General features: G+C 42.6%; 1 protein-coding gene across 1 annotated transcript in view; it reads right to left on the bottom strand.

Annotated features, from left to right (window-relative positions):
* The window catches only part of LOC147729341 (embryonic protein UVS.2-like), an 81,455-nt gene that overhangs the window by 58,824 nt on the left and 4,071 nt on the right, over window positions 1–18,560 (bottom strand). Inside the window, exons 3-5 of the mRNA XM_086959831.1 lie at window positions 17,957–18,022; window positions 1,357–1,497; window positions 1,138–1,255 (exon numbers count right to left, since the gene is read on the bottom strand). Coding sequence (XP_086815957.1) covers window positions 1,138–1,255; window positions 1,357–1,497; window positions 17,957–18,022 — 325 coding nt within the window. The remainder of the gene's footprint in view (window positions 1–1,137; window positions 1,256–1,356; window positions 1,498–17,956; window positions 18,023–18,560) is intronic.

The raw sequence follows: 18,560 nt of genomic DNA, 5'->3' as shown, positions 1-18,560 counted from the left end.
CCGTTCTTTAGACCACTCTGCCACCCCAGTTCAGAGATGGCCATATGCAAATCGGTCTGACCCTGTGCCTCATGGGACTGGACCAAGATCATCTAGGAGTCAAAAGGCAGAAGGATATCAGTCTTCTGGAGTACTTTCAACATAAAATGTCTAGTGGATATGAGTTTTGAAATATGTAAAATAAAAGATAAATTGGAATTGAAACTCAATCCCAAAAGCTGATTGTGCTGGATTGGAGGGGGTATGAAAGGAGCTAGGTCACCAGTGAGAGGACCGCACTTCTGGATTACCTATCTGAAGATCTCAGTTTTAGTGGTACCACTCATTGGGAACAGCAGATTTAAGTAAACAAGGGGTAAAGGGATTGCCTGAATCTAGCTGCCCCACTTTACCTTTAGCTTTAGCGAAAACACAATGGGGCATGAAGCTGAACAACAACCGCCTTTCATCTCTGAAGGAAACTTTTCCAAAGTCATGAAACTACACTGATGAATGTGAATATTTTCACTCCACTAACTTTTACCCCATACGAAGCATCTTAACTTTGCTGTGTAGCGATATACTGCTCTACCATGGGTCTTATGTGTGCTGTAGATCATGCACATTAATTCGCATTGTCTTGTTACACTCAGGCAACATGGCTGTTAACATGGCTATTAACAGGAAGTCTATGTGATTGAGCCCAGTCTGGTGTCATGCTGAACTCAGGATCAGTCCTTAGGGTGCTGTATGCTCTTACCCATCCGCAGGCAGGGTCTGGAGGTAATGAATGTTCAGAGCCCTATCTGCCTTGTTTCTGAATGTAGTATTAGTCCTCAGGGTGTTCTGTGCTCTCACGCATTCACAGGTAGGGTCTAGAGGTAATGCGTTTATCTGATGGAGCGCTAACCCGTGTGATGTTGAATGTTCAATCAGTCCTTAGTTCTCTTACCCATTCCGAGGCAGAATCTGAAGGTTATGAGTCTACCTGATGGAGCCCTATCTGGTGTGATGCTGAATGTAGGGTCGGTCCTTAGCGTATCCTGAGCTTTTACGCATCCACAAACAGGATCTGGAGGTAATGAGTATATCTAAAGTAGCCGTATATGGTGTGATGCTGATGGTAGGATCAGTCCTTAGGGTGTCCTATGCTCTTACCCATCCGCAGGCAGGATCTGGAGGTAATTCGGTTCTGAAGTGTGAATAACAAAGCGGATACAGGTCACTGTTGCAAACTCACTCATTGCATCTGTGATGGCAGCCACATCTTCGGCACCTGGGGGACAACAGAGGAAAGGAGAGGATGACATAAGGTGAAGCAACGGGGAAGGTATCTATGAAAGACAATGTTGAGCATTGGTGTAAAAGTGAACTGACTGTAATTGGAACTGAGGGTGTAGGGCACAGAGACGATCCCATCACTGGATTTAAGCCAGAAGCAGCTGTTGTTTGTACATATCCTGGCACTGCGGCCTGGTAGGATGGCAATGTCTCCCTCGTGGACCAGCTGTGAGCTGCCTACAACAGCAAAGCACAGAGATAGTATTCAGTGTCTGTCATTACACAAGAAGGATCAAGAGCACATGGAAGAGAAGGAAGATGAGTTTAGACCTACAGCGCAATCTCAAGAAAAAACAAGCATTGGTTAATGCATAAGGTTTTGCCTATGTGAATAATAATAAGCTGGTTTTTGTTGTAGTTTGGTGAGTAGTAGTACAATATAAGTTACATAAAGTCTGTTGAAGTGTTATGACTTGTTCATGTACAAAAAGGCAATATATTGTGCTGTGACTAGTGGTATAGTGCCGGTACGAACACAATTCTGAAAAAATGATATAGGGAAACAATACAATGAATTGGTGTAATAGCAATAGTATGTCTTTAGAGGAGTTCTGACAACTGTTGGGCTTGGTGCCTTCACCTTCTGCACCATTCAAATCATGCCCCTAGTGCCTGCAAGATAATTGCATTTCTGAATGCCTGTTTAGTAGTAAAATATAGCAATATTTGGTGTGTAGAGGAGTTATGAAAACTTTTCATCCCGGTGCCACTGCACGTGCTGCACCATTGAAATCATGACCCTAGTGCCTGCAAGGTGACTTCACTTGTAACTGCTTATTTAGTAGTTAAATATAGCAATATTTGGTGTTTAGCGGAGTTCTGACAAATCTTGGCCCTGGTGCCTCTGCACCTGCAGCACCATTGAAATCATGTCTCTAGCCTGCTAGATAACTGCATTTGTGCCTGCCTGGTAAGTAGTACAATGTAACAATATTCTGCTTTAGTGGGGTCCCTAGAGCTTTTGGCCCTGGTACCTTAACACCTGCTGCACTATTCAAATAAGGCCCCTTTTAACTGCAAGATAACTGCAATTGTGTCTGCCTGTATAGTAGTAAAATATAGTAGTATAAGGTGTTTAGAGGAGTTCTGACAACATTTAGGCCGGGTGTCACTGCACCTGCTGCACCATTCACATCATGACCCTGATGTCTGCAAGGTAACAGCACTTGTGACTGCCTGTTTAGTATAAAATACAGCAATATTAGGTGTTTAGTGGGGTACCTAGAGCTTTTACTCCTGGTGCTACTGCACCTGCTGCACCATTCAGATCATGACCCTATTGTCTGCCAGATAAATACACTTATGACTGTCTTGTTTAGTTGTAACATTCAGCAAAAATATAGGTGTAGTGGGGTCCCTAGAGATTTAGGCCCCAGAGCCACTGCCCCTTTTGCACCATTTTAAACCTGCCCCTAGTGCCTTCAAGATAACAGCATTTATGACTGCCTGCTTAGTAGTAAAATGTAACAATATTTAATGTGTAGAGGAGTTATGGCAACTTTTGGCCACGGTGCCACTGCACCACCTGCTCCATTCAAATCATGACCCTATTGCCTATAAGATAACTGCACTTGTGACTGCCTGTTTAGTAGTAAAATATTGCCTTATTTGGTGTTTAAAGAGGATTCTGGAGCTTTGAGCCCCAGTGTTACTGCACCTGCTGCACCATTAAAATAATGACCCTAGTGCCTGCACTTGTGACTGCTTATTTAGTTGTTAAACATAGCAATGTTTGGTGTTTAGAGGAGTTCTGACAACTTTTGGCCCCGGTGCCACTGCACCTGCAGCACCATTGAAATCATGGCCTGAGTGCCGGCTAGATGGCATTTGTGACTCCCTGTTAAGTAGTAAACATTAGCAATATTATGTGTTTAGTGGGGTCCCTAAAGTTTAGCCCCAGTGCCTTTGCACCTGCTGCACCATTCAAATCAAGCCTCTTTTAACTGCAAGGAAGCTGCAATAGTGTCTGCCTGTATAGCAGTAAAACATAGCAACATTAGGTGTTTGGAGGAGTTCTAATAACCTTTGGGCCCGGTGCCACTGCACATGCTGCACCGTTCAAATCATGACTGTGTTGTCTATAGGGTAACTGCACTTGTGTCTGCCTGTTTAATAGTAAGGTATAGCCTTATTAGGTGTTTAGTGGGGTGTCTAGAGCTGTTGGTCCTGGTGCTACTGCACCTGCTGCACCATTGAAATCATAACCCTACTACCTGCTAGATAAATGCACTTGTGCCTGTCTTGTTAAGTAGTAGAATTTTGCAATGATCTAGGTTTAGTGGGGTCCCTAGAGCTTTTGGCCCCAGAGCCACTGAACTTGCTACATAATTCAAATCATGCCTCTAGTGTCTGCAAGATAACTGCATTTATGACTCCCTGTTTAGTAGTAAAATATTGCAATATTTAGTGTGTAGATGAGTTATGACAACTTTTGGCTCCGGTGCCACTGCACCTGCTGCTCCATTCAAATCATTACCCTATTGCCTCTAAGGAAACTGCACTTGTGGCTGCCTGTTTAGTAGTAAAATATTGCAATATTTGGTGTTTAGAGGGGTTCCTAGAGCTTTGGGTCCTGGTGTCACTGCGCCTACTGCACCATTGAAATCATGACCCTACTGCCTGCAAGGTGACTGTACTTTTGACTGCCTATTAAGTAGTCACATTTTGCAATATTGTGTGTTTAGTGGGATCCCAAGAGCTTTTGGCCCCAGTGCCTTTGCTCCTGCGGCAACATTAGAATAAAGCCCCCTTTACCTGCAAGAGAACTTCAATTGTGTCTGCCTGTATCGTAGTAAAATACAGAAATATTACGTGTTTAGAGGAGTTCTGACAACCTTCGGGCCAAATGCTTCTGCACCTGTTGCACCATTCAAATTCTGAACCTGTTGTCTGCAAGGTAACTGCACTTGTGGGCGCCTGTTTAGGAATAAAATATAGCAATATTATGTGTTTACTGGGGTGCCTGGAGCATTTGGTCCCGGTGCCACCACAAGTGCTGCACTATTGAAATCATGACCCGAGTGCTTCCTAGATAACATAACGTATGACTGTCTGTTTAGTTGTAAAATATAACAATATTAGGTGGGTTTAGTGGGGTCCCTAGAGCTTTTGGCCCTGGTACCACTGCACCTGCCGCACCGTTCAAATCAAGGCCCTTTTTGCAAGGTAACCACAATTGTGACTACTCGTTTATTAGTCAAATATAGCAATATTATATGTTTAGAGTAGTTCTGACAAGTGTTGGGCAGGTGCAACTGCATCTGTTGCACCACTTAAATCATGACACTTTTGTCTGCAAAGTAACTGCACTTATAGCTGTCTGTTTAGTTGTAAAATATATAATAGCTCTTGTATATTATCTCTATTTTTAATGCGTGATGTTTATTACAACATTTAAGAATTTGATCATAATGACCAAATCCATTAAGTTAAAAGAATAAATCTGATAAAGCCTGCCAAGTGTAAAGAAAGGTACAGAGACATGCATATGAAATGCCACAAACATTCTAATGCTAAAGCATCTGCATTACACAATTAAGTAATTAAAAAACAGCATTCCAGCATACTGTTAGAAACGGTCTGCCTTTCTGCTGGAAGAGATTTTATCTTGACATTGAATGGGGCTTAAACAGTGTGATCATTATACAAGGTGGGCTGGGCAGATTTTAAGATCAGCTGGAGACGCTTCCCTACCAAAAACACCTATAACACAGAAAGACCCTTGGAGCTGATTAGAGATAGCAGAGGGGTGTCCCTTGTATGGGACGGTTTCCCTTACCCATCCGAGGGTGGCATACTTCATCATAGGGTAACCTCCTCGCAATGTGAGCCTGGTCACAAAGCGGGCTGCACCCCCTCACTGAGAGGGAGGAGCTCAGGGATGTTAAGTGTGAGATAAGCAGTATACTAAAACCTGTAGATGAGCAGGTGTGGTGAAGGTTGAGCAAATGTTTGTGAGAGTGAATGTGAGTTAAAACTAACTCCATGGGATACCAAAAACGTTATTGGGGCATCCCAGGGTTAGGATTAAGAATAAAACCTATTGCAGAAGTAGATTAAACCTGTCATAGTATAGTGATGGTCGACATGTTTCAACCTCATACCCTCCGTATAGCTGTAGCAGCTTTCTTCAGGACCAAAGATGTGAAGTTTGTCTCTCAATGTTTAACAGAGACACACATAACCAAAATAAGGTATACTGAACCATTGTTGGAGTGAATTGTCACTCAGATAGGGTCCCATTATATGTGTGGTACCTGCTATATCAGGTAGCTACAGACTCCTGCACCTCTGCACGATGCTCGAGGGGGAGTCTATATCCTATGGGGAAAAATATTAAGGGAAGTAAACCAATTGTAGGTAGAGGACAGCTGGCAGTTGTCTCCAGGGGTTTATTTTCAAAAAAAGGGGGGAGATTTTCATAGTTTAAACCTGTGCAATATAAATCATGAATACAGTAATTCTGTTGTCAGAACCTGGACTCCCAAAGCAGGAGTTACCCTGTCTGTTGAAAGATTCACAGGTCTGATTTGTATGTTTCGTAATGCGCTCGTTTGTAATCTCTCAAGTAAATACATCGCCAAATCTGGGGTGTACCCGAAACAAAACAACCACACCCGCACCATGTGGGGGCTCTCGCGCCTATAATATATGATATTACAGGGCGGGTTCGGCATCCCAAAGCTGATGTTATAAAGAGGCATATGACCAGATACAGTAGGCCCATCGTTCCGGAGCACCCTGCACAAGCCCGTCAACAAAAACAACAGGTACAAGACAACTTTATGAATTGTAATTGGACAAAAAAGAGAAAAATCTCCAAGTAAGAGGAAAATATCTTGCCCGCAAGTATTTGAGCCGCAGAGCGTCTACCGATTAGTTACAGTATGGAAACAGTTTGCTCAAATTAAATTGGAGCATCCCATGCAATGTATTATGTTCTATGCCAGGCACTGTTAGAACCTGTATTCTACAATTGCAAAAAAGGGGGGAAAGAAGGGGGAAAAAACTTACCTTGACCACAGCGATTGGTCGGCGTCCAATCATTCCTCGGACATACATTTTCAAGAGGAAGGAAAGAGTTTTTAATTCAAACGGCGAAGCACATGTCCCGGAAATGCCCTTTCTGGGTGTGATAGCACTACAAACGGGCTGGGATCGGTAGTGAAAAGGACACTGCTCGCACACTTCAAGAATCATGGCACTGTACTTCCAGGTTGTGGAGTCATATTTTCAGCAGGAGGGGAGGAGAATGTAGATAAAGTGGCAGATACAGACTCCAAACTCCTTTTTGTCTGCGCAATAGCCAAGTTCTTGGGGTGTGCATGGGCTGCTAGACACAAGGCACTTTCTGCATCCCTGTTGCTAGTTCCCGTCATTTATTATGTCCTTATTTTATTTCCCTTCCTTCGAATTCTTTATGCACTTCTATTTTTAATTGGAAGGTTTTTGCTTCTTTGCACATATCAGAGTGTTTTTAATTTTATTGTAAATAGTTCTTGTATATAGTGTTCGTTTTTGATGGGTATATCGTAAAAATCTGTAACATTGTTTTTTTACTATGTTCATATGCTTTTAGGATACTTGTGTCGATTAAAGCAAATTTGAATTGAATTGAGATAAAGTGGCAATGCGCATATCTTGACCCGCCCCTTCCTGGCTTGGTAGGACCACAGAGGCGCTGGGATTGGTAGAGCAGAGGAAACTGCTCGCGTGTTGTAACATCTAGGAATAATAAATCCTGGTTGTAATAGTAACCAATGTAATTGTGATTGTAAAACATAATCGAGACATTCATGAAGGCCTAAGGAGCTATTCTCCAGGCCGGTCACGTGAGCCTGGGGGGACGGGGAGCGGTCTCATGGTTAAGAGTTACAGTACTCTGGAGTACAGCATGATAAGTAGTGGGACATGCAAAAAGGCTTGGTTCTGTCATTAAAAAAATAAGGTGATGATTCAGACATATTCAGTAAAAGGCAAGCCGGAACGGGTACTGTTAAACAATTAGAGCATAGATCTGCCAACAGTGGCTGGAAAATGATTACAACAAATTAATCAAAAGAAAAATAGACACTTGTAACAGTTCTGAACCAGTGGTTAGAAAATGAAACGTCCTCAAAAACTCAATGTTAATCGAAAATAGCGGTATATATGTTTTATCCGCCCCACATTGATGTTGTGGCAGTTATCATTGGGCGTTCCAATACGTGCTTAGTGCCAGCCTCATCCAGAGGCACCTCTGGTATAGAATGCAGTGTCCAGAGATTATGGGTTACCCACACCAAATGATGAACAAAACAGTTCAAGAGTTCATGGAAAAGCAAAAATGTAAAAAAAGAGAAGGTCACCCTTGTGTTTTAATGTGAGGTGAGATTCAATTATTATAAAATGAATTGATACTACAACAAGATCGAGTTACTGGATCTCTTTAGTATTCCAATGGACTTGTCGACATGTTTCAGCTCCTTTTGGCCCTGCGGGATCTATGGAGCTTTCATCAGGACTTACACACATATAGATTTGTCACTTACACAATTCGTGTAGTAAGCTTTGAGTGTACCTTTTCTGGTCCTCAATTATGGAAACTCGCTCTCCACAATCTGTAATAAAAATGAGAGGGACACACAACAGTACAGAAAAATATTAGACTGATATGGTGTTAGTGGTGGGGGTATCGTCAGGGAGGAGAGATATTGAAAACCTCCTTTTAGATTCACAGCTTCTTATTATTGCTGGAGTGTTAATTTTGAAATCGAAGGGAAATGTTAAGGCATGGGATAAATTCATGCGGATTTCATCTTTACATTGGAATTCGTAATGGCTGTGTTGTTGGCTGTATCTCACTTACCCTCTATCTACAAAAGCTAGTTATCGATTTTTTACATAAGGTACGGGAAATGGTAGCTCTAGGTAGGTCTAACACACTCATTGTATGAGGATGAGGGGGACAGCATGATTTTGCAGCTATTATGTGGTTCTGATATCTCTTTATAACGATGGTGTCACATGTAGCTAGACAGATAGTAGTTCTCGCTATCTAACGTGATCGTTATGTTTGTGTTTCAGTTCCGCCAATTAGCTCAAGCCTTTCTGTCAAAAAAAGAGATTGCCCCACAGCAGATTATTTAAAAGAAGCCTGGCGTTACAAGGTGTAAATGTAGCTTTAAACAGTTAGCTCAAGCTTTTCTGTCAAAAAAGAGAGATTGCCCCACAGTAGATTATTTAAAAGAAGCCTGGCGTTACAAGGTTGGAAATTTAGCTTTAAACCTTTCTCGAGAGAGCGATATTATCACGTTTTATCATACCTGTGTTTGAGGAGTCTCAATCTCCAACGGGGGGTACCGCTTCTTGGAGCGCAGAGCTGAAGACAAGGGGTTGAACATTAGAAGTGCCGCTCTCGCGTCTTACCGGTATGTCTGGAAAAGTTGGAACTGACTCCGCCATTACCCGTGTGGTATGTGCTTCACTGACTTGTGCTGACTCTGCCCCCTGAAGTGAGGGCTAACGTATTGAGCTCCTATTTAAAGGGGCTTTTGCGTTGTAAGTGAAAAGAAGTATCTTTCAAACAACTTTATGTCTCGTTGTATCGGCTCCAATGGACAATAGTCTTTTGGAATAACAATGAAAATATTGAATTTATTAAACATTACTAATCCGATATGACAGAGGATCATTAGACTTCTATTAAGAGGGGCTTTGACGTTATAAGGAAACACAGATTCTTTTCAAACAACTTTATGTGTCGTTGTATCGGCTTCAAAGGACAATAGTCTTTTAAGATACAATGAAGATAGTTCTTTTATTAATCCAATATTAACAGAGGATTGCAGTTCGTTGGTAGTGCTGTGTTGTAGATAGAATAGATGTTGTCCTTTTCTTAGGCAGGTTATATAATAGAACTAGTCTTAACTATTGTCAGCAAGGTATATTATTTAGCGAATTGATGCCAAGGAACATTGTCGGTAAGTTTTGAGTCGGTTCACCCACCTCTGTTCCTTTTCGTAGAGTATTATTTCGGTGTTCTGTGATTTTTCTGTTAGCATTTCTATCACTGTCCAGTGCTGATCGTCACAGGAATGGTTCATTTCTATGAAGTGCGCACATAGTTTCGTAGTGTTCTTTTTCAATCTTATGTTGCTTCTGTGTTCCCCATTTCTTGTTTTAACTTTTCGGCAAGTCATCCCTATGTATTTCTTCAGGCACGGACAGCTTACCATGTAAATAACATGGGTTGAATTGCAATTAGTATGCTGTCTCTGCGTCCATAGTAGGGTTTCTGATAGTTGTAATGTTTTTGATGCTGTTTTTGTTTTACACGCTACACAGTTTCCGCAAGGGTAATGGCCTGTTACGGGTGTCATTGAGACATCTCTGTTTTTGCTGGTGGTTTCTTTTTTGTGGGCCGTGTATGTACCAATACATCTTTCAGATTTTTTGTTCTTCTATTGGCAAACCTCGGTTTAGGCCAGTCAAATCTCCCGGTGTTTAGTATATGCCAATTTTTGTTTACCAGTTTTTGTACTTCATAAGTCGAAGGGCAGAATGTTGTCACACAGGTGGTTAAGTTTGGTATTTGTTCTTTTGGGTGGATCTGTAGTAAACAGTCTCTTGGTTGGTTGCTCGCTCGCTCTTTTTTTACATTTAGAGATGGTTTTCTGAGTGTAATCTCTGTTTCTCAGTTTTTCACTCAGTTCTTGAGCCTGTATTTTATAATCCTCATTTTTACTGCAGTTTCTTTTCAACCGTAAAAATTGGCTGTATGGGAGATTATCTCTTAGTGGTTTCGTTTGATAGCTCTTATAAGATAACAGGCTATTTTTGGCAGTTGGCTTAGTGTAAGTTTTGGTTTGCAAGGTATTGTTTTCTGTGAAAATTGTAAGATCCAGAAAATCTAGTTGTCTGTTATTGGCAGTATAGGTGAATTTTAGCCAGGGGTTAAGTCTATTCAGCCAGTCCATAACGATTGTTAGGTCCTGTTCTATATTCCAAATTAGAAGAATATCGTCAATATATCTCTTCCAGTATAAAATACTGGAAGAGAAAGTGTTTGAATCGTTCAGGACATGTTGACTTTCGAATTGACTAGAAACTGCAGTAAAAATGAGGATTATAAACTACAGGTGTTCCTCCTTTTTTGTGATTTATATTGTTGTTGCCACCTGTCTGGTTTAGATGTATTGTTTTTTTGTACACCAGCGTTTTTCTTGCTTGAGATTATTAGTATGTCAAAACAAATTTTCTGAAATGTTGAAATAAATGTATAATTTTGATACTATTAGGCTATTGTGAAGGGCTTCTTTAACTCATACATTGGATATCTTTCCAATTTTTAGTATTTCTCTCCCCCTGAGCCTTTTGTTTGATATAATAAGTACTTTGTTCCAGGTCCGGGGTTTGTGGACCGCCCCTGTGGTTGTTAATTGGCAAATGATTACAACATTTCTACTAGAAAGTGTAAAATTTCTTCAAGAAAGTAAAAAAAAAAATAATAAGTGGAGGCAGGCAAACAAGCTTGTCAACAAATAGGTAATGTAGGACCTCATAAAGTCAAAGCAGCCAGACAGAAAATTTGGGCAAATACCTGCTTGTTCACTAACCAGCTCACGCTGGGCGCTCTAAATTATCCTGTGAACAAATCATCTGCTAGGAACACATCTGTATTGTGTTTAATGACTCACAATATGTTCACTGAAGTGTTCTCAAAGTACCTAAGGTCTTCCTAGCATGGATTGTACCAGCTACTGTGCTCCCAATTGTTCCGTTTATGCGAAGGTGTCATGTATGCACTAAGCAGGACCACGGAATGTCATCATCCAGACCCTCTTTATCACTTTTGAGTCAAAACACCCATCGTTGTTCTCTTATGAAGAGGTACTGGGGTACATTGGTAGTGCAGGAGGTATGTTCGGTTTGTCTAGAACTGTCCAAGTTAGATCATCAGGTCTGTGTTTCTTTTCTAAGAAATGTGTAGTCAGTTTGGTGATTTGTTTAATGCGGCGTATTGTACTTTTGTGTTCTGTAATATGTGTTTTTATTTTCTTTGTCATACTGATGTATCTCAAGCCACAGGGGCATGTGATAAAGTCGAAGAGACGATCAGAGTTACAATTAGTGTGGTCTCTCTGCCCCCAGGGTCTATTAGTGCCTATGTCTATATGGGTTGGATGACTAGTTTGGGCGCAGACACCACACAAACCACAGTGGAAGTGTCCGTTCACCGGTGGAAGACTCCAAAGGTTGGTCTGAGTGTTTGTGATGGTAGACTGTGGTCGTGTGTGTATCAATTTGTCCTTGAGGTTCGCACTTCTCTTAAATGCAAACTTAGGGGGTGGTAAAGTCAAAGAGCCTTTATTTAATATTGCCCATTTTTTATTGATGGATTTCTGCAGCAGACTCGACATACTGCTAAAAGTGATACTTCATACCAGTCTTTCTTCAGGTTCCTTAGGGGGCTCTATTTCTAAAGGGGCCTCCCGAATATTGTTTCTGGCTCTTTTAGTTGACTTACGTTCCAAGAATTATGGATATTGATGGTCAACTACTTGCAAATGTAAATTGGCCACATGAACTTTATATTTCTTGGTCTCTGAGTAGTTTCATCTTAGCCTTAGAAACTGACTGAATGGCCGCATGAATTTAAAACTCTTTCCATCCTCTTGAAAATTTTTGTCCAAGTTGCGATCGGACGCCCACCACTCACTGTGGTGTTTTTTTCCCCTTCTTTTCCCCCCTTTTTTGCACTTCTACTTTGCAGGTTTTAACATCGCCTGGCATAGTACATGATACGGTATGCTCCAATTTAATTTGAGCAAACTGTTTCCATACTGTAACTAATCGGTAGACGCTCTGCTGTACAAATACTTGTGGACCCGATATTTTCCTCTTACTTGGGGATTTCTCTCTTTTATGCCCAATTACAATTCATAAGTTTGGCTTGTACCTGTCGCTTTTGTTGAGGAGCATGTATGCGGTGCTCTGGAACGATGGGCCCACTGTATCTGGTTATATGCCTCTTTATAACATCACCTTTGGGATGCCGAACCCGCCCTGTAAAACCATATATTATAGGCGTGAGAGCCCCCACATGGAGCGGGTGTGGTTGGTTCGTTTCGGGTACACCGCAGATTTAGTTATGTATTTACTTGAGAGATTCCAAACGAGCGCATTACGAAACATACACATCTGACCTGTGAATCTTTCAACAGACAGGGTTAGTCCCGCTCTGGGAGTCCAGGTTGTGACAGGATTACTGTATTCATGATTTATATTGAACAGGTACAAACTATGAATATGCTCTAATTTTTTTTAAATAAACGCCTTGAATCAACTGCCAACTGTCCTCTACCTACAACTGATTGACTTCCCTCAATATTTTTCCCGTAGGAAATAGATGCCCCCTCGAGGATCGTGCGGAGGTGCAGAGGTCTATAGGTACATGACATAGGAGGTAACACATATACCGGTGGGACTCTATCTTAGTGACAATTCACTCCAACCACTGGTTCAGTATACCTTCTTTTGGTTACATATGTCTCTGTTAAACATTGAGAGGCATACATCACATATTTGGGTCAGAAGAAAGCCGCTACAGCTATACGGAGGGTATGAGGTTGAAACATGTCGACCATCACTATACTATGACATATTTAAACTATTCCTGCCATAGGTTTTGTTCTTAATTCTACCCCTGGGATGCACCAATAAAGGTTTGTATATCCTTTGGAGTTAGTTTTAACTCACATTCACTTTCACAAACCTTTGCTCAACCTTCACCACACACTGCTCATCTACAGGTTTTAGAATACCTCTCATCTCACACTTAAAACATCCCTGAGCTCCTCCCTCTCAGTGTGGGGGTTGCATCCCACTTTGTGACCAGGCTCACATTGCGAGGAGGTTACCCTATGATGAAGCATGTCACCCTCGGGTGGGTAAGGAAAACCGTCCTTTAAAGGGACACTCCTGCACTCCTCTGCTATCTTTAATCAGACCATGGGGCCTTTTTGTGTTATAAGGCTTTAACAGTATGAACAGCTTTAGTAGAAGTATTGTAAATGTGTGCAGCCAAGGGAAGTTAACCAAAAAAAAAGTTCCTCACAAAAGCAAATAAATACAGTAATTCGGCTACTGATAAGAGCCCCCATTTAAGATATATTAAATACAAGAGATCTCACAAGCATAGGGCAAGCCCTGTGGAGGCAACACCTAATAAAAAATGCAATAACCCCTTGTGGTGGAGGAAGATGGGGCCATTTCAGGAACAACATCAAACCATGGCCTATGCATAAACTTAAGAAATCAAATTACCATAAGTACAAAATAAGGCCTCAGCACATAGGTATGCACAGTGAGTGATTGCAGCTGTTAATGTTTACTGGAAATGGTTTCTTGTGTCTTATATTCCTATATTGTTGTCATTTTGTCATTTCAGGAGTTAGTAATGGCACTACTAAAATCATTTTATTGACTTGCCATGATAACATTGAGCATATTAAGACAGAAAAATCAGATTGACAACTGCGATTACTAACTGCCTCTTAAGTACGCCATATTTTCTCTCAGCCAACACCACCAGTAACATCACAAACGTGGACAGTGGCATCCATTTCACCCTGTCACCACCCTAGATTCCATGTAATTCTTTGTCCACACTTTGTATTGATTAAGTCTTTAAATCTAAATTAAGATTGTACATGTCATTATCTGTGTTACATACAAGTATGAACCAATATATAGAATTCTTTGAATGCGTTGCAGCGCAGTTGAAGGTCTTTTGCAAAGGTTGGTCACCTTTCTGTAGCTTATTGCTATGTTTGGGTGTTAAATTGGTACACCTTGGCTCAGGTTCACAGCTCACTGTCTTGAAACAGAGTTCAGTGCCCAGATGTTTTCTCTTACCGTGGTTCTCTTTGGTGATCTCGAGGATGCCCGAATTCACTATTTCACAACAACATCTGGTGCCCAGAAGCCTGAGGTTTTCTCTTACCCTGGTTCTCTTTGGTGATGATCTGGAAGACACCTGGCTTCAGGCTCACAGCTGACTATCTTGTAACAAACTGTAGTGTCCAGAGGCCCTGAGGGTTTCTCTCACCCTGGTTTTCTTTGGTGATCTTGAGAATGTCTGAGTTTAATGTCTCAATTGACTATTGCGTATGTAAAGTCTAGTGTCCGGAGCAGAAAGTTGGTTCAGTATATACTATACCAAAGTAGGGTATAGCGTGCACAGAGTCCAGTGGATCACCAGAGGCTTTAAAGACGTTAAAGTAGATAATACCTCACTCTCTTTAGTGGTAGTGTGGTTGAGCAGTTAGGCTTATCAGAGGGCTGTGTTAAGCATTTGTTGTACACACTCAGGCAAGAAATGATTACACACTCTCAATGAATAAATCCAAGGCCAATTGTTTTGTATGAAAAAATATGCTTTGTTACTTTTATTTCTAGCACCAAGAGAACCCTGACGCAGGTAAATACCAGTTTTAATAAAGAAGTACTTTTCAGGTACAGTAAATTGCGTTTGCAAAAGCAGTCAAAAATACATTACAGTATATTGGTAATATTTTGCAATGTCAAATAAGCTGTAATAGAACTTAGCAATTGCAATATGTGGACATTTAGTGCAATAGGAAGAAATTCACTGCAATCTTATGGAAGGACAACAGCGATGCACATTTATAGGTAAGTGCACATCCAGTCTTTGGGGGTTTACACTGGGCAAGGATCAGCTCAAGGTAGGTACTTCACCAACAGCAACACTGGGGCGGCCGGGTGCAGAGGTCACTGGGCCCAATGTTAGCCAATGGAGACTGGTGGCACCCACAAGAGGTAGTGGTTGCAGGTAAGTACCTGTGGTTTCAGGAACAGTCCCTTACGGTTAAAGCAAACAAGGGGGCCAGAAGGTAACACCAACCATACACCACCAGCGGCACAGGGGCACCCAATGCAAGCAAATAGAAATCTCTGTCACACAAAGAGGATGCAGGTTCGGACCAGGTGCTGGATGAAGGTGACCAACTGCTGGGCAGGTAAGTGGCGATGTCGAGGGATGCCTGGGCACCATCGGCTGGGCTCGCTAAGGTCAGGGCTGAGGATGCAAGGGTGCCTTTAGGTGTCAGATCTTCTTTACCGGAGCCGGTTGCAATCAGGAGGGCCCTTCATGATGCGGGCTGCAGGCGTCTTTGTGGAGTGCAGGAGAGTTCAGCCACTGATGGAGTCAAGGTCAGGTTCACTGGATAGACTTCACTGCACAGGTGAGTCACTAAGACTTGGGCCGGGGGTGTTGGGTGCAGAGTGGCCAGGAGTCATAGTTCCAGCTGGATACGTAGTCCTTATAGTTATTTTCTTGTGGACAGGGTAGATCTGGTCTTTGTTGAAGGCAGTCTTCCTTAGGTTTCTGGAAGTCAGGGGGCATCTTCTTTGCAGGGTCTAAAACGCGGGAGACAGGCCAGTAGAGCTGGGGCCAAATCAGTGGTAGTCTGCAGGCTGGGCTGCACAGTGTCTTCTTTATCCTTCTTCTTATTAGGTCACAGGATTATGACAATCAAAGTTCAGGGGTGCCCCTAAATACTGAATTTAGGGGCGTTACTAGCACTGGGAGGCAGTAACTAATGAGCTACTTATGTTTAGGGTGACTACACCATTTGTATGTCCCCTCCCTTTGGGGAGGAGGCATCCCCTGACTTTATTGGCTAGAATCATTCCATTCAAGATGTAGGATTTTCTAAGGAGGTATCTCCACAATGCAAGGCATTTTAGGGCTGGTACGGGCTAAGAGGGAACACACCTATCCTGACAACTAATTTTCCCGCCAACTTTGCCACTAAAAGTGGGGCTGGGTCAGGGGGGCGGGCTTCACCACTGGCTGGAGAGGCCCTGACGAGCATAACAAAGGGCAGGGAGCCTCTGAGGCTCACTGCCCTGAATGCTTTACCTGCCTGGGGGTAGGTGCAAAGCAACTCCATCCCAAGCAAGCTTTTTTCCTGGCCCACGAGAGCATAAGGGCTCCCACCTCAGGGAATTAGAAATATGTCGGAGTGTGGCAGGATGGTGCAGACCAGTCAGATGCACACTAAAGAGTTGGTCAATGTTCAGGGGGCATCTCTAAGATGACCTCTGAGTGCACTTTACAATAAACCCAACACTGGCATCAGTGTGGGTTTCTCGTGCTGAGAAACTTGATACCAATCTTCTTAGAATTCAGTAAAGCCATCATGTATCTGTGGAGTTTGTAATGACAAACTCCCAGCCCATGTACTCAGTATGGCATCGCTGCCCTTAAACAATGTCTATGACAAGACTTAGACACTATAGGGGCCTATTGCTCATGCAGGTATGCCCACACCTGTGGCATAATGCACCCTGCCGTAGGACTGTGGGCATGGCATGTGTGCCATGTCACATTTAGGTTTTGTCTGCACAAAAACATACAGTCTGCAATGGCAGTGCATATATGTTAGGTGAGGGGTCTCTGAGGGTGGCACAATACATGCTGCAAGACTTAGAGACCCTCTCTGGTTGCAAGGCCCTGGGTACCACCGGTACCTTTTACAAGAGACTTCTATGTGGGCAAGAGGAGTGCCAATTGTGGAAACAAAGGTACAGTTTTGGACAAGTACTTAGTTACTGGGAACCTTATTAGCAGGGACCCAGTGCACATTCAGTCAAAGTGCATCAGATATCAGGCATAAAGTGGATGGTAACCATGCAAAAAGAGGCACTTTCCTACACCCAGAAGCCTGAGTTTTTTTTTCACCTTGGCTCTCTTTGGTGATGATCTGGAAAGACGTCAGGGCTTGCGGTCACAGCTAACTATCGTGTAATAAAGTCTATTGCCCAGATGTTTGAGGTTTTCTCTTACCGTGGTTCTCTTGGATGTCTGTGTTTACTGTCACAGTTGACTATCGCATAACAAAGTCTAGCGCACAGAAACCTGAGGTTTTCTCTTACCTTGGTTATCTTTGGTGATGATCTCAAAGACACCTGTGTTCAGGGTCATGGTGACTATCTTGTAACATAGTGTAGAGCTCAGAGAACTGAAGTTTTCTCTTACTTTGGTTGTGTTGCTTGATGATCCTGAAAATGTCTGGGATCAGGGGCTCTGCTGACTATTGTTTAACAGAGTGCAGCACCCCGAGGCCCTGAGGTTTGCTATTGCCTTGGTACCTTTTGATCTCGAAGACACCTAGGATCAGGGTCATAGTTAAATATCATGTAGCAGAGTGTAGCGCTCTGGGGCCCTGAGGTTATCTCTTACCGTGGTTCCTTTTGGTGATATCGAAGATGTCTGGGCTCAGGTTCACAGCTGACTACTGTTTGACAGAGTGCAGCGCCCTGAGGTTTGCTCATATCTTGATTCCATTTTTCAAAAGCGCCTGGGATCAGGTCACGGTTGAGTATCGTGTAACAAAGTATTGCACCCAGAGGACCGAGCTTTTCTCTTACCTTGGTTCTCTTTGGTGATGATCTGAAAGATGTCTGGGGTCATGGTCACAACTGACTATTGTGTAATAAATTCTAGTGCCCAGAAACCACAAGGTTTTCCATTACCTAAGTTCTCTTTGGTGATAATCTGGAAAGATGTCTGGGCTCAGGGTCACAAGTAACAAGGTCTAGTGCCCAGAAGTCCGAGGTTTTCTCTTACCTTGGTTCTCGCTGGTGATGATCTCAAAGACGTCCGGTCTCAGGGGCTCCTCTGAATGCCGGGCGTCTGAAAGAGAAGGCACATTCCCAGCTTTACATCAGCTGCTCGTGCACAGGAACAGGCGATTCAGCAAGCATTTATTAAAGATGAAATATTCACTGGATCCAAATATGCATTTGTGTTTTCTTTGCACAAACTGTGTATCTCTGCCAATTCTCATATATGTTCATAGATGCTGTGTGGGAGGGGTGAAATGCGCAGAGCCCTAGGATATATGTGGCAAACAAGGATCAATGTGCAGACCCATCTGTCTTATGGAAGCTCTTAAAATGTGTGACTTTCTAAATCCTTTCCCAAATACTGGTTGTAAATACACACTGGAGCGGTTCGATCAATAAACTGCTCCATTTCTGTGAACCAGTCAATGGTGCTCAGGATTTGGTTCTCTGTGGGCTTTTCTTAGGCTCTCAATTCCCGGTCTTGACATCTTGATTTTACGCATGCAGTCAGTGGTGTGAATGCTCCTCCTTTCATCCTTACACCTTGAGATAGCAGCATTATGTTCATGCACAAGGTTCACAGGCACATCTTACTCTCTCTCCCT

This window comes from Lissotriton vulgaris, chromosome 2_2 (assembly GCF_964263255.1).
Source record: "Lissotriton vulgaris chromosome 2_2, aLisVul1.2, whole genome shotgun sequence".
In the NCBI taxonomy this organism is placed as follows: Eukaryota; Metazoa; Chordata; class Amphibia; order Caudata; family Salamandridae; genus Lissotriton; species Lissotriton vulgaris.
Note: the sequence above shows the minus strand (reverse complement) of the source record. Positions and strands in the feature narration are given on the sequence as shown.